The sequence below is a fragment of the Cryptomeria japonica genome, chromosome 2, assembly GCF_030272615.1.
Source record: "Cryptomeria japonica chromosome 2, Sugi_1.0, whole genome shotgun sequence".
Lineage (NCBI taxonomy): Eukaryota > Viridiplantae > Streptophyta > Pinopsida > Cupressales > Cupressaceae > Cryptomeria > Cryptomeria japonica.
This window is the reverse complement of record NC_081406.1, coordinates 500,776,620-500,803,963: the sequence shown is the minus strand read 5'-3', so window position 1 is coordinate 500,803,963 and position 27,344 is coordinate 500,776,620. Positions and strand designations below refer to the sequence as shown.

At 38.5% G+C, this 27,344-nt stretch overlaps 1 protein-coding gene across 2 annotated transcripts in view; it reads left to right on the top strand.

Moving 5' to 3' along the window:
* The window catches only part of LOC131078906 (uncharacterized), a 336,457-nt gene that overhangs the window by 214,836 nt on the left and 94,277 nt on the right, over positions 1 to 27,344 (top strand). For both annotated transcript variants that reach the window (XM_058016735.2, XM_058016736.2), the window contains exons 42-44: positions 25,628 to 25,787; positions 26,787 to 27,053; positions 27,136 to 27,333. In XM_058016735.2, the coding sequence (XP_057872718.2) occupies positions 25,628 to 25,787; positions 26,787 to 27,053; positions 27,136 to 27,333 (625 nt within the window). The remainder of the gene's footprint in view (positions 1 to 25,627; positions 25,788 to 26,786; positions 27,054 to 27,135; positions 27,334 to 27,344) is intronic.

The following is a 27,344-nucleotide window of genomic DNA, read 5'->3' as shown; positions in this document are numbered from 1 at the left end:
ACACATCCATCTTCTTCTTATATCGGTCTTCATATTCATCCTTAGTTATATCTTTCATGTCTGTTCCTCGTGGAATTCCAAACACCTCAGCAATCGCATTCTCAACAAGGTAGGCAATGATGGCACCCTTAGGAGTCTTGATCATTCGGGAGCGATGATCATAACATTGTGCACACTCCAGGATAAGCTCACTCCACTATATGGATTCCGTAAATCCAACGGCCTGATAAATGCCACTCTTCATAATTTTCACATAGGCTGAAGAATGAATCTAGCTTCCAATTCCAAACATACATTGCCGCATCTAGCTCATGTTTAGGAAATGTATGTTCATGTCTGTAATCTCTTTCCATCTAGATGACATCTTGGATTCTTGATAGAATCCAGTCTGAACTATCTTATGTTCTCTCCTTTTCATGAGTCCAGACTTCGACATCGCACCTGTACGAAGCTAGAAGTTAGAACTTAGGAAAAATAATCCTGACAAAAATTCTGATTTTCTAATGATTTAAACTAATTTGAGTATGGAAATTAGGAAAAAATCCACATTTCAAATAGATTTCAAGAATTGAATGCAAAAATGTGACAAGGTTGGGGTATAAAACCCTCATTAAGCTCATTAAAATCAATAATTTTCAGACCAAAGTCTAAAAACACCTTATACTTAGAAATTATGTTCAAATTAGAGTGCAAAGGAGTATACCAGATCAACAATGACTAAGGAAAGGTGTGAAAGGTTGTGTTTTCACACAAAACTAAGTCTGAAGACATCTTCCGAAGTCATTAATGGCTGCTAGCAAATTTGAAGACAACCTGCAACTTCACAAAGTAGTGAAAATCCTTGAAAATGATCAAAAAATGACTAAGGAATGAACTCCAAGCAAAATCCCCACAGTGGGTAGGTGGTTGGAAATGAAGATTTTCTGAGGACAGTCGCCTACAATGGAGTTTTCAGACCTGCAACAGTGATGAAATGGTCTGAAAAATGCACTAAAACATTACAAAACACCTCCAAATGCAAATCGCCTAAGTTGGAATTGGTTGGGCAATGAAAATTGAAGCCTGAAAATTAATTACCAGCCAACAATGGAGGTCACACAAGTTCAGCAATGGCAAAATATCAGATCTGAAAACAATTATCAGCAGTCCCCCAAAACTGGCGCCACAAATGGTGAAGGGAATCACCAAGAATGCAGGTGAAAATCCTCCAAAATAAAAAATCACCCTTCAAAAATTTGAAAATCTGAAAATGAAGCTTCAATGGCACTCAAATGGCAGCCAAAACAAATTGCCCAACTGGAAATGGAGGAAGAAAAATAATAACATCAACTTGCAATGGGGGTCCCTGTTTGCAATGGGGCGATGTGTGAAAAGGTCACAACAGTACCTCAGCATCACAACTGCAAATAGGGTGAACTAGCAGAGGAGGCGATTTTGAGAAGGGAAGCTTTAAAAATTCTTCAAAAATATTAGAAGGTGGCGGCTTATCATTAGGAGTCTAGCGCAAAAATTCAGGAGCAATTTGGTGGATTATTGCAGCAGCTGGAACATTCATATCAGGTTCATAATTGCAGAAGTAATTTTCTTTTTGTAATGAATTCCAATAAAGTCTTCAAAACTTTGCTTTCAGGCAATTAATTTGTGTTCATAGCTTGATAGATGAACTATGAATGATATTCAGTTTGTAAGCATTAGTTTGTTGTAAGTTTGTTGCAAAATCTTTATTCGTCAAACCCTATCAAAAAGCACAAAAAATAAGAAAACCAAAAAAAAACAACAATACTGCACTTGAAGTTCAGTATTTTGGAAGAGGACAAAGAGGTTTTGTACATTGGTATCAGAGCTTTGATCTTGCCATCCTGGAGGTTTAAAGATTTTGTATTCAGCAATTGGAAATTGGTCCTCACAGATATTATACACATAGAAGGGTATTGTTGAACAAGGAACAAAATTTTGATAGCTTGCACGACACCATGGGTGACAGAAGAGACAATAGTCCACCACATGATGAGGCTGGAGAAGTGAGAGCAACTATGAGAGGATTACAAGATGGGTAGTAGCGTATAGCAGATACACTTCAGCAACTTACAACAGCCATTCAATAGCTGGCTAATCCCCAAAGGAAAACTTGGAACAGGCAAATAATAGGAGAAGGCATAATCAGGAACCTGAAGATAACAGGAGTGTAGTTGCGACTCCCAGAGCACATTGAGCAGCTATCTACATTGTCGATCGGCCTACAAGACCCACCTTCCTGAGAGATGAACCAGAAGAAGAAGAAGGAAGAGGAGATGGGGTGGCTGAGTTCGTAGATAACGTTATGACAGTGCATGATGAGTGGAGTTTGCTACCTCCTGATGTCAGAGAACATATGAACTTTGATCAATATATGAGGCAAAAGAGAGAGACTACCAGAGCTAGGCAAGAAAGAAAGCCTAGAAATCAGCACAGGGACTTGGAGTTTGCTGCTAGCAAGCTCACTTTACCTTTCTTTGATGGGAGTGGGACAGTCACAACACAGTCATGGATACATAAGCTGGACACTTCTTCACTTGAGGCGTATGACAGAGGGGGATGCAATAAAATTTGCTACATTACATCTAGATGGTGTGGCTCATGAGTGGTGGCATAACGGGATGGTTACTTTGCAACATGATCTCATCACCTCATATTAGGAGTTTGCTGATTTGTTGGTAGAACGATTTAATAAGAAGGATCCAGAATTGTACTTCAGGGACCTTGCTCAGCTTAGATAGGTGGGTAATTTGGAGACTTACGTTGGAGAGTTCCAGAGGTTATCAAATTTGGTAACCAACATTTCAAATCAGAGGTTGGTAGTACTGTTTGTAGAAGGCCTACAAGAACCATTAAAGGGATGGGTAAAAACATTTAACCCTCTTATATTCCAAATTGCAATGAAGAAAGCAAGGAGTATGGAACTCACAGCAACTCAAAGCGAGTTTACATCCAAGGGATCCTCATATAAAGATAATAAAGCTTTTCCTAGAAACACAGAAAAATTAAACTTTAATAAAGATTAAAAAAGGAAAATCAGCAACACATTTAGACAGGGAAACATTGAATGATTTGAGGAAGAAGTTATGTTTTTATTGCAAAGGACCCTATGATGCAAACCACGATTGTCTCCTAAGGCCTAAGGGGAAAGCCAACCGTGTTATGTGGGCATACTATGAAGATTTTGAACCTGAAAGTTCAGACCAGCAATCTGATCCAAAGGATTCCGAGGTAGAAAAGGGGGAATTTGAGCTTGGAAAGTTGGAAAAACTTGATGCACATGAAGAGGATTTCAAACTTAAGGAAGCATGTCTCACCAGTATTCAGCAGGAGGGCTCTTTCAAGATGCATAGAGTGTTAGCTAGACAAAAGGTTATCACCTTGTTGGATACAGGAGCTACACATAACTTCATCGATGCCAGATTGGTGGAGAGACGTGGGATACAGGCTGAAGAGTTTGAAGGCATAAGGGTGAGGGGGGCAGATGGTTACACCCTCAAGTGTGATAGAATGATTACATGACTTCCTCTATGCATCAACAATTTTGAGTTCAAGGCAGATTTCTATGTTGTGACTATTGGAAATACATATGTGGTTTTGGAAATGAAATGGCTCCACGACATAGGGATCTTCACTCTCAACCTTCGAGTGATGGAGATGAGATTTACAGTTGATGGCAAAACTCATCTATTGAAGGCCATCCGTGACAGCAATTTCAGGATGATATCCTTTAGAAGGATGGAGAGACTCATGCATCATGAAATGGTTGAGTGAGCAGCAAAATGTAGATTGATGCCATCACCATAGGGACAGCAGAAATCAGAATATCATCCAGATATTCAAGAGTTGAGAATTAAGCATGGGAAAGTATTTAGTGATATTCCACCAGGCAGACCTCCAAATAGGGGTATTGAGCACATCATAGAGTTGGAGGAGGGTGCGAAACCCGTGATGATTACTCCTTACCAGCACCCAAAGTGATTGAAAGATGAGATAGAAAAAACAATTAAGGAGCTTCTCCCTATGGGTCACATTAGGCTGAGTAAGTCACCATTTGCCTCATCAGTCGTATTGGTTAAGAAGAAAGATGGTACCTTGCGTATGTGGATTGATTACAGGGCCCTAAACAAAAGAACCATCAAGAACAGATACCCCATCCCGCAGATTGATGAGCTAATAGATGAGCTCCATGGCGCCTGTTACTTTTCAAAGATTGATTTGAGATCAGGTTACCATTAGATTAGGGTCAAAGAGCAGGATATAGAGAAGACTGCATTTAAATGTCACTATGGACATTTTGAGTTCGTGGTTATGCCATTTGGGCTAACCAATGCACCTGCCACCTTTCATTCCACAATGAACAGGGTGTTTTAGGCAGAGTTGAGGTGGTATGTATTAGTCTTCTTTGATGATATCTTAGTATATAGTAAGTCATGGGATGAGCATTTGGCACACTTGGACACAGTGTTGGGCATCTTGGATAAGGAGGTCATTGTATGCTAAGGAATCGAAATGTGAGTTGGGTATGACAAAATTACTATACTTGGGTCACATTATCAGCGTAGAATAACCCTAAGAAAATCCATGAATTGCCTAAGGAAAACTAGAACCTTGAGGGAGAATCCATGCTCCAACCTTGGATTTTACATTTTAATTTTGGAATTCCACACTTGAACTTAGGATTGTAACATTTCAACTTGGAATTCTTGATTTCATCTTAGGATTTTAAATGAATTTTGTGAATTTCCACATTTTAAACAAGAATTTTCCATAAAAATTACATTTTGTCCAAGGATTTTTTCACTAGTCAAGGTCAGAAAATGAATTTTGTGATTTTCCACATTTTAAACAAGAATTTTCCATAAAAAATACATTTTGTCCAAGGATTTTTTCACAAAATTTTCCTTATTTTCTTCTCTAGTCAAGGTCAAAAAATCCGACCTTGACAAGGAACTTTCCTTGTCAAAGCATCACATCCTTGGATTTTTCATCATTTTTCCACACTTGGCATTTTCCAAATTTTCACACTCAACACTTTACATTGACAACATTTTGCAACATAATTGCATTTTTGACAACTTTGACAACATTTTACAACTTTTGTGCTTTGTCAAGTGAACTTTGCTCATGATATTGCATTTCGTCCTTGAATTCCTAGACCACAAATTTGGTGTTCATTGAATTTCCACAATATGACAAGGACGACATGCAATTCACATACTATCTTTCACTCCCACTCAACATGAAAATCCCATTCATTGACCTAGGCTCAGTAAACTTCCTAACTCGATTTATCCATTACCAAGGACAAGTTTTGCACTCTAAGTCATTTCAAGGATTGATCAAAGCTCCCTTTCGAATTGACAAGACAAAACGAAACCCTTTCACAAACGAAGACAAGAGACTAAAACTACTGCCAAGTTAAAACAAAACTAAGCCAAAACACATAATTTAGCAAGTGAAAAGTGCGAGTCCCCATTTGCAATGGGGCGTGTGTGTTTACAACACAACAATATCTTGCTTCAAGTTTCCTAGCATAAACATAGCAACATGATAAACCTAAAAAATTTAAATCCCAAATCGTAAATGCTTAGTGTACGTAGTCTTGTGAGGAAACCCCCCTTCAAGGAAAAATGGTGCAGATGATACAAAGACTGGAAACCATGGTAGGCCAGCAATTCCACATGTGTGTAGCAAAGCTCGGACTTGTTGTGACCTAATCACACATCACTCCATTCCAAATGGCGACCCCCTACACTTTTGTCCACTTGGTCTTTTGGTTGTGGTCTTTTGGGTAGTCTAGTAGGAATTTCTTTGATCTCCTCAACTCCCCAAGAGTTTTGGTGAATTTTGGCTAAGTCTAGAAGTATGTACTGTCTATTTTAGGGTTTTTTCCTTCAGACTTAGAAAAGAAGTCAGTAATCTAGGGCATAGTGAAATCTGAGCTGAGCATTGAAAAGTAAATCTTTCAAGGAAGCTACCAGTGAAATTTGAGAGATTTTTGAGGACTTACTATTTCTAGTTTCACTGTGGCCCCAATTGGCCTAATTTTGCATTTAAAAAACTTACTGTTTTTAGCAGTGTCTATTTTTAGTTAGTCTCACTGTGTCCCGGTTTGCCCTAATTTTGTGTTTGGAAGAATTTACTATTTTTAGTAAGTCTATTTTTGGAAAGTTCATCCTTGGTAATTGGCAAAGCACTGATTGTAGAATGTTCTTGAATACCCAGTTCTAAGTCCGAAAAAGTAGAAGAGCAAACAAGTGATCAAATTGTGGCTTGTCTGGAAATCCTCCTTGAAAAGCCAAGGCATGAAGAAATCTATTATTGGGGGCAATTCCCAAGAACGGGAAGAATCTTCCAAAATTCTAAAATCCTTCAATCATTCTATGCTTAGGACAAGAAAATGGGCACATTTCCCTAGACAAGGAGGAATTCATCCCCATTCCAAAATCCCTCTCCAAGCCCTAGATGCGCCCAAACAAGCTTCCTAGGCACAATTCCCTAGGAGAGGAGGATTTTTTTTCATGTGCAAGATTCCTCCTCCAAGCCCAAAATGCGCCCATGCATGCTTGGGGTCTTGGAAATCATGAAAATGGCTAAGTATGAAGAATTATTCCTTCACATCAAGAATGCACCCAGGTTTGCATGAGACCCTGGAAATGAACAAAATGTCAAAGGCATGGAAAATCCTTTAGCACATCTAAAATGCACCCAAGCTAGTAGAATTCTTCCACCAAATAGAATTGGTGCCCAAGCACTCAAAATTCCTCCTTCACCTTAGGAATGCGCTCACCTCCAAGAAGGGAAAAAATGATAAATTTTGTTGAGTGTTGACAAATCCTCCTCCAGGATTGGTATGCATTCAAGGATTCCTCAGAAATGCAAACTAAAGAAAATTACTATGGTAAGAAAATCCTTCAGAATATCTCATATGTGCTCAAGATAGAAGGAAAATGTGTGGAAGGCAAGTTTGTAGCATGCAAAATGGAATATTCCTCATTATTGAAGTGTAACTCAAGACATTATGAAGTTCCTATTTTGGAAGTCAAGTATGACAAGCAAGGTCCACTGGAATGACAAGGCATCTCCCCCTCATTAAGGAAACATGAAGTGTGATTGGAATGGAATTACTGCAATTGCTAAAATTGTCCCAGTGCTAATTTAGCAGCTTGGTTAACAAATTTCCTATTTAAACAAGGCTTAAGATTTCATTCTTCACAACATGTTTTGAGAATTCAAGAAAGAGCAAGATGTGAAGAACAGCTAGGGCATCGTTTTTAATCATCCAGAAGTTCCTATTTTTGGAGGTTTTTATTTATTCCAATTTTGGAATATGGCACATGGAATTCTTCCATTAGTGGATTTTTAAGATTATTTTAGCATGAATTTAATGTGAATTATTTTTTTTTGCAGGAATGGTAAGAGTCAAGCAAGGTGGTGAACACTTCCAAGCAGACACTGATCAAGAATGAATAGAAATGATTCCTCCCTGAGTTAGATTATTTCAAAGTGGAGGGAAGTCAATGACACCAGCTTAGGAACATTCAAGTTGGAAGAATTCAAAAAAAGGATATTTGGTTAGGATGGACATCCTCCATCAGCTATTGCCAAGAAGATAGTTAGAAGCGGAATTTCGACAGCTGTCAGTTTACAAACTACCATCCAATGCCTGGAGCTAATCATTGAATGTGCAAAACACTATGACACTGATAGGAGCAATTATGGCACCTGATGGCAAAATCTTGGCAAATCTCACCAACGAGGCAATTGGTGAGGCTTTTGGAATCCTTGCATTTCAATCCATGATATTCAAGACTAAGGAAAGGGCGGCCATGCTTTATGACTCTGGGATAGAAGAGTACACTGAAATCATCAACAAAAAGTGCATGCAAAAGCCAAAGCATCAACATGGACTTCAAACAAGAATACAGTGATCTCGTGCTGATGATGAGTTGGATTATGGGATGCCCACAAGCATTCATCTTCAAGCCATTTACTTTGTTGAAGAAGTGATGGATGCCATAAAGATGGTGGATTGGGCAAGAATAATTAGCAACAACCTGGACGAATAGTTGAGGAATTTGAAGCAGTCCTAGTCCTTCTACATGAGCTCATACATTGTCTACATGTTGGCTAGAATGGGCAAGACCAGCGGATTATCAAGCAAAGGACCCATGGGATGCAATCCAGGACAGTGGAAAGTCCATGAGTACTATTGATAGTTGCACTTGTACAACACTGCTTTCAAGAAAGAAAATGACACCTTCACCATGCACATTGTCCAGTCCTTGCAAGGTGGTGTTCACACAAGGTTGTTACAGGAAGAGAGGAAGTTGGTAAAGAAGTATGGGGCTTGGTACATTCAGTTTCCGAGATTTACTTACATCTGGGTCCAGGGATTCTCTTCCTAGCCCTATAGGCTCCCAAAATACCCAACAGATAAAATGTGTTGTTAGAAGTAACAAGACAACTAACTGCCTATGATATGATCCAGAAAAAGAAGAGGGGTGGGATCGAATTTCCGATTGTCATGGGAGATTATGATGGATTGTGCCCATCATTGGTAGCAATGGAGAAGTCAGTGGAGGAACTACTAATCTACCACCTCACACCCCACACCGCAAGATTGGATTTTGATTCGTATGATAAGATAATAATGGTGGTTGGTGAAAGATCCTTGATGAATCCCTTCGCTGATCTGCTGTAAGTCTTTTAATTATTTTAATTGAATTTCCTGTTTATTACTATAATCTTCCAGAAATAGACAAAAGTTGCTGAAGGTTGAATTCTTTTTATGTTTTGATAGTTTTTCAGCAAGTAATAATTGAAGAACAAGTACATGAAAAGAGTACTGGAAATAATTGTTCATACACAGCCAAATCAGAATCGTACCAAGCAGATTTCTGATTATTTAAATCAAATAATTATCCAGATAGTGATTCCAAACAATTCCAGGAAGATTACAATAAGCAATGAGTCCAACCTGGATGAAGAGTGAATACTGTAATAAAGAAGGAGGCTGCTGCAAACGTCCAAAGCTCTTACATAGCTCCAGGTGGGAAGAGAAATGGCTGTAAAGTACAGTCATACGGCTGTTAGGTGATGCCAAGCTGGAAACCCCAATCTCCACGCTGAACCCTAACTCTATCCATTGAATCCTCCAGAAAAAATGTCGTACCAACTCTAAGGCACTGAAAATTGAATGCAAGAACCAAATAACCACTCTGCGGGGGGCAATGTCCCAGATAGGCAAGACCCTGGGGTTTTCGTCCCAGATGCTGAATCACTCTCCAGAGCAAATTCTCCAAATCAAAGATGAAAATGTGTAAAAGATGCTTGATAATTAGGTTACCATCTCCTTATAACTCCTTCCCTCTAGCTCGAACCCTAAAAGTGTATGAAAAGTGTGTTTAGGCTTATAAAGTCTTATTTCTCATTTTTTAGTTGCCAAGTATAGAGAAAATGCCACTTTTTTAATATAAAAGAATTTCGTTCATCAAAAGGGTCCCTGACAAATGGGAAACATTTAGAAAAGTTCAAGACCTTTCCAACGAGCTATATCACATGGGAATATGCATCCAGATGAAGCCAAAAACCCCTTATTACTCCAAAATGGCTATAAACATAGCCTTATTTAATTAATTAAACGCTAACTTAGGAAATATTTAAATATATTAAAAATATAACCCAAATAGCTGCAGAAAGCTCAAATGACTCCAAAAGCTTGAAATGGAACTTGCCATCTATCTGTGATTGAAGTCTGAAATCATTGATCCACTGGCAGTCTTATCCCTAAAATCTAGGGATGCTCCTAGAAACTAGGAAACATACCCAAATGTTTTGAAACTGAAACCAAGGAATAGTCTCATGGAAAACCAACCCTGGATACTGTCATAACCTCCTAAATAGTAGGAATAACCTCCACAAATGTAGGAACTGCCTCCTAAAATTAAGGAACTGCTCCAAACTGGTCTACTACTGCCAAAACACCAAATCCCAAACACTGAATATCCTCACTAAGTCTCTATCCACCACTGTCAGCTCCAATATGGAAACTGCCACAACCTCCTAAAAAGTAGGGAATCTCCCTAAAAGGTAGAAAGCTCTCTCCAAACACCTATAACTGCTCAAAAGGATCCTGCTCTACTCCTTGGTCCCCCAGGTGGTCATTCAGTCAACTGCGAGTTCTCCCTAAAAAATAGGAGACCTCGTCTGAAGGTCTGAAACGGCTCACAGAACCCCTGCAAAGCTCCGTGACCCTCAGAATGAGTCCCCTAACCATGTCATTGACCTACAGGAACTCGAATGGTTGGTCAACCCCTGCTCATCTCATGTCACCTAAAAAAGGGGACATTACAAATCTTCCCTTCCCGAAGATTGCTTGTCCTCAAGCAATCTGCACCTGCATGCTGAAAACGAATTCACTGGATCCCATATCAATCTGATAAACGTTGCTTCACCCAACCGCTGCGCCACTCTGATATAAACATGCCCGAATACCACAAACCATGAAGTAATGTATGGGAATCCATGTAAAATAATTTACCAAGCAAATCAATACCCGGATCCCAAACCAAAATATAGATTCTGTTATAGGAGATGAAGTAGGAGAATGTCAAATGTTCACTGTGAAGTAACCATATAAACATGTAGAATATCAAAACAATGTGAAAATGAACCCCCATATGCCATATAACCAAAACAAGTGGCCGCCAACCCTCGCTGTCATAACTCTGATCAGCAACATAGATGGTATCAAATTTGTCATCAAACCAATGGCAATCAACAAAAATCACCCCACACTCTATCTCTATCCCAAAGGTATACCTCCAAACACTCCTAGATTGCTGGTAAACTATTGTAGACAATGAAATGTCAGGATATGCCACACGATTCCACCTAGGACAGTCACTATTCCTCAAGGAATCGAAGAAAATGAAGTCACCAACCAACAAAGATATCGCTGCCATATCAAGTGAAATAGGTGACAAACTCAGAAATGAAGTATGCATGCCAACACTTCTCCACACAAGCAACTCTCGAGTGGCTGGCCCACTAAAAGAGTCATCAATCAAACCACTATCATCTCTTGGAGAATGATCAAATACCTCAACTGGAAATTCTGAATTAGGCAACTCATGTCTCTCATCATTAGATGAATGGTGAACAACACGAATGCATTGAAGATTGATCTTGGCTTGTTGAGCCAATAGCTTGGTTTGCCTTGCCCTTTCTAGCCAAGCATCATTCATCACTTGGGACTGAGTTATATCAGCTGCTCCAAAGTGTCTAAACCCAGTCCTAGCATGAGATATACCTTGTGACTTATCATGATCAAAGCATGCTTCATGTGTACCCACCATAATAGAATTTTCATGACTCATTTCCCAATAATTAGAAGCACCAACAACATGAAAAGGAGAGAATGACTCACTACTGTTATAAAAGTCAGGGCTGCTATGGCTTGTTATCCCCCTGCATCCTTCTTGTTTAACACTCATATATTGCGTGCCAACTGTAGGAATCCCTCCTACAACTTCCTCGTCATGTGCCATGATCTGTGAATCATCATTGTGTTCATATGAAGGACTGCTGTTATAAAAATTAGAATGGTTGCCATACCTCTGTGACATGTTTTCAGCATTCATAGGTACCACTTCATCCATTGTAGCATGTTCATCAAATTCCTCATAGAGATTTTTACAAACCTCATTTATGGATGAGTCAATCGGTTCTTCTCCTTTTCTTTGCAGCTTATATGAGTTCATAGCATCTTCAGCTTCATCTGGAATACCCATAAATTTGGTGAAAGTAAACATTTCCTGTACCTTTTTTGGAAGGGAGCAATACTTATGATAGTTGCTCATGACTGTATCATTGAATGCTTTAATAGGGGGGCTCCTCGTACTTTTGGATGTAGTTGTACCTCTAGAGTGTCTTGAACTCTTTGAAGGTGTTTGATCAAATTCCCTCCCTGCTTGTTTATTTTTACATAACCCTGTCATGATGATTCTTTTTACTGTCCAACTGAAAACCAAATCCAATCACACCAAGTGAATGCAATTACCACCCCACAGGCTAGAAGGATTAGGCTCTGATACCACTGAAAGATCCCTGATGGATCCCTTCGCTGATCTGCCGTAAGTCTTTTAATTATTTTAATTGAATTTCTTGTTTATTACTATAATCTTCCAGAAATAGACAGAAGTTGCCAAAGGTTGAATTCTTTTTATTTTTTGATAGTTTTTCAGCAAGTAATAATTGAAGAACAAGTACATGAAAAGAGTACTGGAAATAATTGTTCATACACAGCCAAATCAGAATCGTACCAAGCAGATTTCTGATTATTTATATCAAACAATTATCCAGATAGTGATTCCAAACAATTCCAGGAAGATCACAATAAGCAATGAGTCCAACCTGGATGAAGAGTGAATACTGTAATAAAGGAGGCTGCTACAAATGTCCAAAGCTCTTACATAGCTCCAGGTGGCAAGAGAAATGGCTGCAAAGTATAGCCGTACGGCTATTAGGTGATGCCAAGCTGGAAACCCCAATCTCCATGCTGAACCCTAACTCTGTCCACTGAATCCTCCAGAAAAGATGTCGTGCCAACTCTAAGGCACTGAAAACTGAATGCAAAAACCAAATAACCACTGTGCTGGGGGCTTCGTCTTAGACAGGCAAGACCTTGGGGTTTTCATCCTAGATGTTGAATCGCTCTCTAGAGCAAATTCTCCAAATCAAAGATGAAAATGTGTAAAAGATGCTTGATAATTAGGTTACCATCTCCTTATAACTCCTTCCCTCTAGCTTGAACCCTAAAAGTGTATGAAAAGTGTGCTTAGGCTTATAAAGTCTTATTTCTCATTTTTTAGTCGCCAAGTATAGAGAAAATGCCACTTTTTTAATATAAAAGAATTTCGTTCATCAAAAGGGTCCCTGACAAATGGGAAACATTTAGAAAAGTTGTTCAAGACCTTTCCAACGAGCTATAACACATGGGCATATGCATCCAGATGAAGCCAAAAACCCATTATTACTCCAAAATGGCTATAAACATAGCCTTATTTAATTAATTAAACGCTAACTTAGGAAATATTTAATTATATTAAAAATATAACCCAAATAGCTGCAGAAGGCTCAAATGACTCCAAAAAACTGAAATGGAACCTGCCACCTATTTGTGATTGAAGTCGGAAATCATGGATCCACTGGCAGTCTTATCCCTAAAATCTAGGGATGCTCCTAGAAACTATTAAACATACCTAAGTCTTTTGAAACTTAAACCAAGGAATAGTCTCATGGAAACCCAACCCTGGATACTGTCATAACCTCCTAAATAGTAGGAATAGCCTCCACAAATGTAGGAACTACCTCCTAAAATTAAGGAACTGCTCCAAACTGGTCTACTACTGCCAGAACACCAAATCCCAAACATTGAATATCCTCACTGAGTCTCTATCCACCACTGTCAGCTCCAATATGGAAACTGCCACAACCTCCTAAAAAGTAGGGAATCTCCTTAAAAAGTAGGAAGCTCTCTCCAAACACCTATAACTACTCAAATGGGTCCTACTCTACTCCTTGGTCCCCCAGGTGGTCATTCAGTCAACTACCAGTTCTCCCTAAAAAATAGGAGACCTCGTCTGAAGGTCCGAAATGGCTCACAGAACCCCTACAAAGCTTCGTGACCCTCAGAATGAGTCCCCTAACCATGTTATTGACCTACGGGAACTCGAATGGTAGGTCAACCCCTGCTCATCTCATGTCACCTAAAAAAGGGGACATTATAGCTGGCACGAAACACAAGCATAAGATACAACTGGAAGATTATTGAGCTAACAACAAGGATGATTACGAGATCAAGAAGAGAATGTTTTCCAGGTTGCCTCTAAAGATGATAAGGATATGCGAAATCATCCAAGTGCCAAATCACGTAGAAGAGGATGTGAAGACCATTCACCCTGATTATGAAAAAGAAAAGGATAAGCCAATTCAAGCACCTGACTGGTCAAAACCAAAAATAATTGATCTTGATTTCCTAAGCTGGCCAGTTACAAAATTCACGAGGCACTAGGTTGAATGTCACATCAATAAGTTTAAGGCAAAGAACGTCCGCCTGACTTATAGTTTGATGGGAGACTTGGAATCCCAAGATGAGCCCATTGAAGGGTCATCAGGAGTTCATGCTTGAGAAGAAGCAATTCCACAAGAAAGGACAAAACGTGGAAAGGAGAAAAGTGTTCCCGGGAATTCACAAACGAGGAAAAGGCATGTGGTTCAAATCGAGGAACCACAACAAAAGAGACATGCTAGAAGAAGCGCAATCACCTAACAACTCCTTAAGCGTGCATGAAGTTGATATCTTCATAGAAGAGGTAGCAGGAAGTCAACTCCAAGAAGAGGGCCAAGACATTTCGCAAGCATAGGATATACTTAGTGTCAACGCTTTTCGAAGCCCCATTCAACAAAGGAATGAAGAACAAGAACTTCCTCCAAATACAAAATAGCATATCCAAGATTGTTTGAGAGAAGCAACAATGGGAGACTTAGGACGACTTGAGGAAGTAACACGGGAACAAGAGTAGGTAGAGACACATGATCAGCAGGCAACCGCTCAAGATTGGCTAAAAGAAAGAATGAGGAAAGAGCCAGAGGAAGAATTGGATCCTACACTTGAGATTGAAGAATTTCTAAGCTGGATAAACAAGCTAGTTGAAAAGGAGGCAAATAAATTCTCTAAAGTCACCAAAGATGAGTCAGGATCCAGAACATTGCATGTGGCAGTGGCCAAGGTTGACAAGAACAGAAACGAGATCACTCCAGATGAGTATAATGTTACAGCAATTGATATGGGACATGCTACCAGGGCACAAGTGATAGAGGACTTTGATTCCTCTTAGGCACTGAAAGAGCATATGAAGAAAGTGGAAGAGAAAAAAAAGGAGTTGAAGAATGAGAACAACGCTTTATGTGAATATGTGTGACGCTTAATGTGTCTGTTGAAATAGGACGATTGGGATTTCGTTCCTCCCTCTTCTTTTCCAAAGGAGTTAGTGGATGGACTTGAAGAGATAAGGAAAATCACCCAATGTTCTAAAGAATAGGTAGAGAACATCTTCACTACATCATGTAAATTCATTGAAGACTTGGCTTAGTTTTACTAGAGAATCTTGGTTACCCTTGGTAGATTGGGAAGTGTGGACCAGTCATGAGAGGACTGTGATGACCCTTTCCTAAATTCACCCTAAAAACATATATTAGCAATAATTTTAGAATTTAGGAATAGGAGCTCGTCCTTTATACAAATTGACTTTTTCCATATTATCCAACCCTAGCTAATATTATGCATACCTATCAATCATTTACCTATGCCAATAATGAAATGTTAAAAATATTTTCAATTAAGATGGATAGATTGTTAATTTGTTGTATGACTTACTTCTCATAGATTGCAGGAGACTCCCCTTCCCTATTCTGCTAAACTTGTTGGTTGAAAATTCTATACACTTGGGGAAATATACAAAATTGTGGTTTCAACCACAGTGTGTGAGTAAAACTCTCCTAATTAAGGGAAGGCTCCCCCTATCTAATTACAACTTTGAAAATAAAATAGGATGGGACAGCAATCTTTCTTCTTCTTTCAAGAAAGACAATATGCTTTTCTCTTCACAGAAAAGTGATAGCCAACTGAAGGGTAGATGATGAACACAAACAAAGAACACTAGCTATGGCTGAATGAAAGCCTTCACCACTTCCAGCGTAAAGTATACCTGCTGTAATGGTGGCATTTAGCTGAAACAATCACGCCCCAGCTGGGAAATTCAACCACCCTGCTGAAACCCTCACCAAGCAATCTAAATCTCCACAAGGAATAGTGCATACACTCTGACCAATAATGCCAATGCCAAAAGAATCCACTGCTAATCAATAGCTGAGGGTAACGTCCCAGATTGAAGAATTGTTCTACTAGAGCAATATCAAACCAAACAAGTTTTCAATATGTAAAAGATAATGAGAAATTAGGCTTCCTTCTCCTTATATCTCTTTCCTTCCAAATCGAACCCTAAAGATATATGAAAAGTGCGCTTTAATATAAAGTCATATTTCCCAATATTGGGCGCCCAAGTATAGAAAAAACACCACTTTTTCAATATAAAATAACTCCAAGCACCAAAAGGACCCTGGCAAGTGAAAATCATTTAGAAAAGTTCAAGACCTTTCCAACGAGCTATAACAAATGGGCATACGAATCCAGATGAAGCCAAAAACCCCTTATTACTCCGCAATGGCTATAGACATAGCCTTATTTAAAATATTAAAACTCTTAACTTAGGAAATATTTAAATATATTGAAAATATAACCAAAATAGCTACAGAAAGCTCGAAACACACCAAAAGCCTGAAACTGAACTTGTCACCTATCTGTGACTGAAGTCGGAAATCATGGATCAACTGTCAGTCTCATCCCTAAAATCTAGGGATGCTCCTAGAAACTAGGAAACACACCCAAATCTCCTAAAACTAAAACCAAGGAATGGTCTCATGGAACCCCAACCCTGGATGTTGTCATAACCTCCTAAAAGTAGGAACAACCTCCTAAAATGTAGGAACTGCCTCCTAAAATCAAGGAACTGCTCCAAACTGGCTCCAAACTGCCTATAAAGCCAAAATCTAGTCACTATATGCACTGAATGAGTCCCAAACAACCTCTGCTAGCCTACAAGACTCCAATGATAGGCCAACTCCTCCGTCTCTGATGTCCACTCTAGAAAGGGAACATGACAATCCTCCCCTCTCGGAGTTGCTTGCCCACAAGCAACTGAAACACCAATCCTCCACCATCCCAAATAAGACATAAACAAATCATTGCATGTAACTGTTGCTCATCTCTGATATAAATAACATGCAATACCCTGGTCTAGAATTGCTCCTCAAAATGCTGAAGCACCTGTGCTGTCAAATCAACACTGCTTGGGTCCTAGAGCGAAGCATAGCTCCCGCTGAATACCTCAAGTGAGCAATGGAAAACTATATCATCTCCATAGATCGAATATCCACAAATGCCAAGATCACTAGTGTGTCTGTGATCACCAACATGCATAACATCCGTCATAATATCCGATGAATGCCAATCCATGGAAGACCCTCTGTGATCTGACCCCATCTAACACAAGTGACACACAACTGCCACACACTGCTGCTGATGTGTCAGAAGATCTAATGCCAACTCACTAGACAATATATAATACTGACTAAAATCATCACTATCCAGGCTGGCATCTAAAAATATGTAATCACCAACTAGCAATGAAACAATCACCCTATCTAGAGAATCAGGTGAAACTACCACATCAACTGGCTCAAAGTACTCACTAGGAGTAACATCACATAACTCATCCACGTCAGCTATCTGATGACAATTAACTTGTGGATCAATTGTCGTCTCACTCTGCTCGATAAATTGAGATGGATAGTGGGTAAACTCCAGCTCCATCCTCGTGAAATTCCGAACATACCGTCCAAGTGTCAACAACCACTATACACCCACGACTACATCTATACATCTGAAGTGACGCAACCCATGTAGGATCCATGAAAGAAAGGTACTACACATGTCTATACCATGATCCCACACAAACCACCTGTAGGACATATACTGCTCCTGCTTCTCTCCTCTGATATAAATGCCATATAATCTTAATATCTGGAGCAACATACTATAACCCCTATAAGATGTTGTATCAAATGAATCAACACCTGGATCCCAATTAAAACTAAATCCACATCCATCTGTCATGAAGAGACAATGATAGCAAGAGGCATCCTCGATACCGTGTCTCTCTATAGCCATTGTGAAACTCTCACACCTGTGATAACCATCCACAACAACACACCTGCTAATCCATGCATCATCCTTCCCCCATGATCCTGGATGAAGTGTCTATGTCAAGGAGATGAAAACCTCTGACGGTCGCTGCTCATCATAACGGTTGATTGTTTACTGATCCCACAAACAATCAATCCCAAACTGCTGGATCAGGTGCCTGCAATCAATAACTCTATCCTCTGAGGATGGGAGAGCACTATCGCAACACGGATAGTATAAGTCCCGAACCAACTCACATCTGCTAGCCATCCAATCATCTACAATCGGACTAAAAGAGAAATGAAGTGCACTTCTCGCGAGGTAATCTAAATGGACTCTCGTAGGCTCACTCAATGGCTCTATGTCATAATCTTGTCCATCAAACTCATCATCACTCCCACTGCTCTCAAACCATGAATCTGAAGACAACTCATATGTCTGAGATCCAAAATCCAAAATACACTTCAACTGAGCACTGTGGCTCTGTGGTGAAACATACTGGTTTCCCTCGTCAGTTTTAAGAGGTTTAAAAGAATATTTGCTTTCTAGAGAAGGAAACAAGTCAACAGGAGTATCATACTCCCAACCAGCTGACAAACTGCTAGTCGCCAGTGAAAACAATGATGGAGTAATATCGTGAGTCAAATCACAACTCTCTGGTGAATATCGCAGTGTCACAGTTGAACACTGTACTGTATCTGTCGTTGATGATATCTATGTCACTCTCAATCTATTAGAAAGATCCTCCAATCTAGAGTTCGCTTCCTGAAGGGACAACTGGGTATCCTCCCATGCAACAATAGTCGCCTCAAGCTCCTAAGAGAGGATATCAACTTCCTCCTCTTCCCTCAACAAAGCACCATAACTAATAAAATCCCTCTGAAGGAGATAATCTCGATCAGCCACTAACTTTAAATACTCATGCTTCAGTATCCCAATGGCTCCATAAAAAGCATGAAATTCTGGTAAGGAAAAATCACTGCTGCCCTGCTCATCAATCATGAGGGTGCTCCAACTATGTGTAGCCAACAACTGGCGAGCGACATCGAAATGCTCAATAACTGTGTCTATACTCCTGTCATCAACCTTGAGTTGTCCAATCAGGTGATGAGGAGTCCGAGAATGTTGGCTCTCCCGTAACTGTAGAAACTCAAAATCTATATTGTAGAAAGAAGTTGTATATGTATCCTGTACCTCTCTGTAGTGAACATCGTGTATGCACTCGGCCATGGATACAACCTCATCCAAAGTACTGCTGCTCTGTGCCTCTGAGAACACCACATCCATCAATGATGATACTGCTGAAAATGCACTGTCATCACTCTCTTCTACATCCCATGTGTCCGCACAACCCACTGGCTCACGATCCTGGGGTCCAGTGCTACTAAGAGAACATATTGGGCTGGATTCTAAGGTCTGATCTATAAAATCAGAATCATCATGATATGAGTTCTCAACATTCAAAGCATCATTGGTACCCGAATTTTGAATACCTTCATGTGACAGCCCATTGGAACCATCTTGTACAAGTGTAGACATTGATACCTCAAGCTGATGCAAAGGTACCTCACTGCTGTCATGAAAATCAGAATTGCTAACCTCTAAATCAGTTGACTCTTGGCAAATCCCCTACACGGAAGGTGAGGACAATTCATTATCCAAAGCTGTCCCAAGTCTCCTTGAGTTGAATCCACATGTCTAACAAAACCATCACATAAATTCTTGTCCCACTCATCGGAACTTGAGGGCACCAAAACATTTTTATATAGAGGTATATTACCCCTAGATGAAAGTTCTCTGTCCATTCCTAATTCCTGCACCCTTGATTCTTCTTTCCTTCTTTGCCACTGATCTAAACTTGTAGCTACCAAGTTATCTTCGTCTGCTCTGGGTACACCCATAAATTGTGTGAAGGAAAGGAGCTCACGTATCATCTTAGGAAGAGAACAATACTGATGATAGCTGCTCATAACTGTATCATTAAATATCTTGGCAGGAGGCATCCTACTTTTTCGTGTTGGAGAAGTTGAAACTTTTGAGTGCCCAATTTTAGTTCTAGCCATGGTATTTACCTATAACTAAACTGATATCCCAACGGATCCTGGAGGTCGAAATAAAGTTTGTTCTCAACAATTTTGGGACTTTCACTAGCGTATTGTCTTACCAGCTGTCAACTGTAAACATAAATGTGGAGGCTGACAACTACCCAATTGCTGGTATGAATTATCAAAACCTTTTATCAAACACCCAGATGCTGGAATGAATTATCAAAACTTTTTATCCAGTACCCAGATGTGACAATTTCTCATAAACCCTACAAGGTGGCGGGATGTAGGCTCTGATACCACTGAAAGGTCCTTGATGGATCCCCTTGCTGATCTGCTGTAATTTTTAAAATAATAAACTATATTTTCCTGTGATTTTGCTGATTGTCTTACAGAATAGAGAGAAGTTGCAGAATGTTTGGTTTCTTTTTGTATTTTTTTGAATATATAAGCAAGTAATGAATAAAGAACAACAAATAAGGAAGGAAGTTGAAACAAATAAGAACATTCAATTAAATCAAAATTGATACAAATTGTACCAGGCAGATTTCTGATTTATAATATCTAGATTATTCCCTACGCACTAGGGATGTGCTTACATCCAATAATGGTGCCAACTGAAGGGTAGATGATGAACACAAACCAAGAACACCAGCTATGGCTGAATGAAAGTCTTCACCACTTCTAGAGTAAAGTGTACCTGCTGTAATGGTGGCATCAAGCTGAAACAATCACGCCCCAGCTGGGAAATTCAACCACCATGCTGAAACCCTCACCAAGCAATCTAAATCTCCACAAGGAATAGTGCATACACTTTGACTAATAATGCCAATGCCAAAAGAATCCATTGCCAATCAATAGCTGAGGGCAATGTCCTAGCGAGTACCAATCATGGGGTTTGCGTCCCAGATTGAAGAATTGCTCTACCAGAGCAATATCGCACCAAACAAGTTTTCAATATGTAAAAGATAATGAGAAATTAGGCTTCCTTCTCCTTATATCTCTTTCCTTCCAAATCGAACCCTAAAGATATATGAAAAGTGCGCTTTAATATAAAGTCATATTTCCCAATATTGGGCGCCCAAGTATAGAAAAAACACCACTTTTTCAATATAAAATAACTCCAAGCGCCGAAAGGACCTTGGCAAGTGAAAATCATTTAGAAAAGTTCAAGACTTTTCCAACGAGCTATAACACATGGGCATACGAATCCAGATGAAGCCAAAAACCCCTTATTACTCTAAAATGGCTATAGACACAGCCTTATTTAAAATATTAAAACGCTAACTGAGGAAATATTTAAATATATTAAAATATAACCCGAATAGCTATAGAAAGCTCGAAACACACCAAAAGCCTGAAACTAAACCTGTCACCTGTCTGTGACTGATGTCGGAAATCATGGATCAACTGGCAGTCTCATCCCTAAAATCTAGGGATGCTCCTAGAAACTAGGAAACACACCCAAATCTCTTGAAACTGAAACCAAGGAATGGTCTCATGGAACCCCAACCCTAGATGCTGTCGTAACCTCCTAAAATGTAGGAACTGCCTCCTAAAATCAAGGAACTGCTCCAAATTGCCTGTAAAGCCAAAATCTAGTCACTATATGCACTAAATGAGTCCCAAACAACCTCTGCTAGCCTACGAGACTCCAATGATAGGCCAACTTCTCCATCTCTGAGGTCCACTCTAGTAAAGGGACATGACAAGAGATATGCAAGTTATAAATAACTTGTAAAGGGAAAATAAAATCCCTACAACAAGTTTTAATAACTTAACACATGTTATAGGGGTTTAAAATCCCTATTACAAGCAAAAGACATAAAAATAGGGGTTTTAGAAAAGAATTACAAGTGACTTTCAAATATGCAATTTAAAATTAACTTGTAACTTATCCAAAAATCCCTATTATGACTTAAAAAGCCAAAAAGCATCAAGGGGGAAATAAAAAGTAAGTTACAAGTTCTTTTTTCAATAAAGTGCACTTGTAATTAGCTAAAAATTTCCCTACAAAGACAAAAACAAAGAAAATCATTAAAACTTGCAATTCAAGGAAAATTTCCCACTTGCAGTCAGGGAGAAAAAACACGAAATTGAAGGAAAGACATAGCAAATGAACCCACAATGCGACGAAATTTGAAACGTGGTTCAAGGATGGATTGAGGATCAAGCCAGTCCACGGGTGAAGCAAAATTCTGCCTCCAGAAGCGTGCCATAGAGTAAAATCTTCAACTTGCAGTGATTGTATTGAAACCCGAAATTGCACAGAAAGCTAGGAAAAGGAAGACCAAAACTCACCAATACTTGGACAATGATGGCAAAGACACCCCCCAATGATTTGACACTATCAAATGTGAGTTTTGTACCTCATAAAACGTGCCTTGGAGACAAAAATGACACTTTTTAGGCAAAATTTTGTAGGGGTTGTCACATTTTTGAGAATCCAAAAATGAGAACAAAAAAATCTTACAAGATGGAATATTTATTGTGGCAAGGGCACATGACATAGTCTACATGTGGCTCGCTCAAGGTTTTCTACCTATCTTGGGACATTTTCACCATGTGACCGATTTACTCTTTTTTCCCCCCACACACTCCCTATCTTTGCAAGCATTAGAGAAAAACAAAGAATCAAATCACTGCAATCTATGGGTTAAGGATTTAATTCGATATGGTATTATCCGAATTACATTGTCAATTATTTATTTAGTCCTTAATTATTTGTTAGTATTATTTTGTATCAGTATTAATTATTTGCCATTATTCATTACAACCACTATGTTGTTTCTTATATTATTAGTACTATATGCTCAGTTGTGATAATGCTTATCTGATGGTTATGTTGAAACTAATGATTTAGGGAATGTTAATCGTTGATTGTGATCATTTGTTAATACATCGACAAAATCTATGAAATGATGTCTTTTATTTCTATTATATTCTTTCTCTTGTATGATAGATATTATAAATTAATGTAAGAGCTATTTATTAAACTAGTAGACTACATACCCTTATATCTTCATCCCTTGATTGTGACGAGGACATGTTGAATCTCTTGTTTTCGTTATATTGATTGCTAATATTTTATAAATATAGTACAAGTAGCTTTCTCCTGGGTATGTAATATTTGTTTACTTGTTTTGATCTGGGGACATGACAAGGACACGCACATCTATCAGGACATGACTATTCCATGTCTTGAGATACTAATGGAAATCCCCAAGCAGGTGTTAATAGATGGAGAAGTCATTAGAGAAAATGAAGCATATGACTTCCCTCAATGGTTCTGTGCGATGAATACTGAGAAGGTATTCTTCAAAAGATCAAATATGGAGTCAGCTCTATTGAGGACAGCAATCAAGAAAATTCAAGAAGAAATCCTCAATATTGTCGAGGCATTGCTTGCAAAAAGACTAACTGAAGAGGAGCTAACAATGGATAACCTAAAGGATAGATTACATGAATTCTTCTTTGTGTAATCCTTCTCGGAAGGTCATCTAGAGAATGTTTCCTTATTCTCAAGCATAATGCGCAAGACCCAAGGAGACAATGCCAAGATGGGAGAAGATTTTCTCCAAGTGTGAAAAGGATATTGCTATTTTGGAATATAAGTTAGGTGTCTCCATAGGAGAGCTCGAGGTTGTCATGATCAAGTTCATCGCATTTACCGTCAAAGAGAGATAATGGTCGTCCTATTTCGGGCAAAAATCTATTAAATGCATGATGGAGTGATGGGTCATTTAATGCATAGTGGGTGCTTTGATGGAGTGATGGATCATTTAATGCATAAGGCATAGTTCATCACATTTTCCGTTAGAGAGAGAGATATTGGTCGTCCTATTTTGAGAAAGAATCTATTAAATACGTAATGGAGTGATGGATCATTTAATGCATATTGGGTGCTTTGATGGAGTGATGGGTCATTTAATGCATAGTGGGTGTTTTGATGGAGTGATGGGTCATTTAATGCATCGCGGACACCTTATTTGGCAATGATGGGTTATTTAATGCAAAATGGGCATGATTCCTCATTTATTGTCATGCCCACTACTTGGCGCCACGTGATCATTTTGGGTCAAACCCTAATTAGGGTTTTTCATGGACAGATCTTAGCCAATGATCTCAATGTATTCTAGGCCATCCATTTTCATTCTGGGGCCTTTAAAGGGGTTCACCCTTACATTTGTAAAAAGAGGGATAATTTGTATGAGATTTTTGCTATAAGCTATCAAGATAATAAGAGTAATACATTGGATTTTGGTGTTTAATTGTGTTATTTTCAAGTTTGCGTGGTTTCTCTTGCTGAAGTAGTTTGATTTGTTTTAAAGCAGTTAGATGAATGAAATAGATAACTTTGTTTGGTGGTGAGATCATTCACTCATACCTTTTGCAAATAGGTGATTTTTATTTGCAGTGCAAGGTTGGATTGAGCCTCTTAAATGTGTATTTTTTACTTCGATTATCGAATGAGCATTGTTCTTTGATGGTGTTCATTGATGATATGAAATTTTTTTGTGCAACCCTTGAAGATTGTAACCTTCCTTTGCGTAGTTGTCTAAAGTTGGTGAAACAAAGCATGGTCAATTTCATTTGAGCATTTGTTGTCTTTTGAGTTCTTTAGATTTAGATTAGAACCTCTCTAAACCCTTTCCTATTTACTTACTTTCCGCATGTTTCATTGAGCAAGCGTTCCAAAGAACACTTATCATTGCTAAATCATTCGCCATTTTCCCTTGAAATCCAAATTTGTTCAAGACTTCTTAAAGGATTGCTTCACTGCATGTAAGTCCCCTTGGATTACCAGCAAACATCAAGCCAAACGAGCTCATATCCATCATAAAGTCGCAAGTTTGCAGTAGGAACCTTGGAATCGCTTGTAGGATCTTCTGCAATCTTAGCATACACAGGTTTTTGCTCAAGAGAGGATAGAGTGACCATTGGAAACTTTATTCTGTGTTGGTGTGGTCATAAAACACCCGTCAACAAGGCCAAAAGAACAATAAACTTCATCATTATTACTAAATAAAGGCCAATGTCTTATTCAATCTTAATACTACAATTCTCTTATGGAGCATGAGCATAGTCTACAGCTCTAGATATCTCAGTTTTGGAAACAGAGCTGAATGCCCCATGGACAAATATCCTTTTGTTCTTGTGATAGATGCCTACTTGGAAACGACATTTTGTAATACTAACGACAGTGGGATTCATGTGCACATATGTTAGCGTCTGCCATGAAACTAGTACAGAGAGTTATGTTCATGGTGCACCCTCTTCCCTTTCATGAAGTGCTTTTTTCTCCAATCAGAGTAAATCACCCCCTCAAATGCTTTTTGTAGTTTAAAGATAATCTATTAATGGCACAGCAACATCGATATTGAGATAACATTGTTATTTTGTGCCTATCCTTCATGTAATTATGTCGCCAATACTTCGTAGTTTGTACACACTATGATGCCTTATTTGTATATTTGTTTTTATTGGGCATGATGGATGATTAGTCTTTATTGATTTAATTTTACACTTGAGGCTTTAACTTTGTATGCTACTAGATTATAGGAATAAAAATTTCAGGCTAAGGGGGAGTTTATTATTTTCATTTGTTGGACTCCACATGGTGCTTTAATATTATCTATTACTATACTACATTTGAGCTTTCCTGGCACTCATTTAATTTCTTTGGGCTTTGCAGATATCAATATGATAAGAACTCTGCTGCACCATCACAAGTACGCATGTCTTTTACAAAGGATCTGAATATGAATGTTTCAGTTGCTAATGTGAATATGATTCTTGAAGCATTTGCCAGCTGGAATAAACTTAATGAAATGAAAAGATTATCAAAAACTAAGGTATATCTGATACAACATGGCATTTGTTGTAAGTCATTATCTTCAAATTTTAGCTAACGTAATACTTAAATTAGACATTGAATTTGAATGATCAAATTGTCTTCTTTCTCTTAGTAAATATGAATCCCTTCACATATCAATTCTAGAACATTCAACCTTGCATCGAGTAAGGTAATGAGTTTGTAGAATGGAACAGAACTTGTAGGTATACCATCGGCTGCTGCAAAAGTATTTGCTATTATTTTTGATACCATGATCCTCTTACAATTTATAAAAACTTTTTGTCTTTCACAAAACAAGTTTCTTTGGAAACTCATTCTGCATTGGTAGAATTGTGTATAGCAGACTGACTAAAGTGTATTACAGTGACATAAGAGGTGGGCCAATCCAAGGGATATGAAAGCAATGAAGGAATCCATTGTTATAAAGAAAAACATTAAAATGTGATTATCAGTATCACTTCTGCCATTGTTCGCAAACTATACAGCAGTAATAAGCAAGCATTGGCACCAAATTCAGAAGTAACATGAATAAAATTCCCAAATCAATTCCCTACATTTTTGTTTTTATTCTCCGGAGTTGCTTTATTTATCAAATTTTGTGCCTGCATTTGGTCGGCATTGATTGGCAATGTCCTCAGTTTAATGCCTATTTTTCATTTTTGTCTTCTACTGTCATTCATTCTGTATGGTTTTTGTTTATCTGGAAGAAATTATAAAAATGTGAAATACAATAATTAGGATCATTTTCATCATTATTTTCCAAACCTAACAGCAATAATAAGCAATATTGGCATTAAATGGAAGAGTAGCATGAAAAAAAAAATTGCAACATGCAGCCCATATGTTTCCCATTCTCAAAAGTTTCTTTGTGCATCAGTTTTTGTGCTTGCATTTGTTGGGAATGTCCTCAGTTTTTGGTTTAGTCTTTTATTTCTGCCATAGGCTATCCATTATTCTGTAATGTTTTTTGTTTAACAAGAAATTATTGAGTGGACAGGAGCAAAGATTGTCAACTTCTAGGAGATCTCTTTTGGAGATAAATCAGAAGAAGACATACTACATGATACCACAAAATAAGCTTGGTCAGGATATATTTCTTAGAACAGTTGAATTTGATGGGCAACCAGAAATTATGATCTTGCCATCTGGAGATATTGTTACCATTAAGGTTCCTGCATCAAAAAGCATTTTGGACTCACATTCTAAGGAAAACCTGAAAAGGACACCATCAAAACTTATAGCAGTAGTAATTGGGGATGCAGAGGTGAGCAGACTTAGTAAGGAAAATAATATCATGTTTTCATATATGGTATATCTCTGAACTTCTGTTTTCATTGGAAATGTAGCTACCTGTAGATGAAGGCATTGAGGGTCTTCAATATATGGTAGCAATTCGTATTATCCCTCAACACCTAACATCTGGTGAAGCCCAACCACATGAGCAGAGTGCACGTACTACTTGTGCAATTCCTCACCAAAATCCATCCTCACAAAGTGTTCAAGTGCAGTGGAATGAAGTGTTTTACTTTAAGGTGGACACTGTGGTATGTGCAAA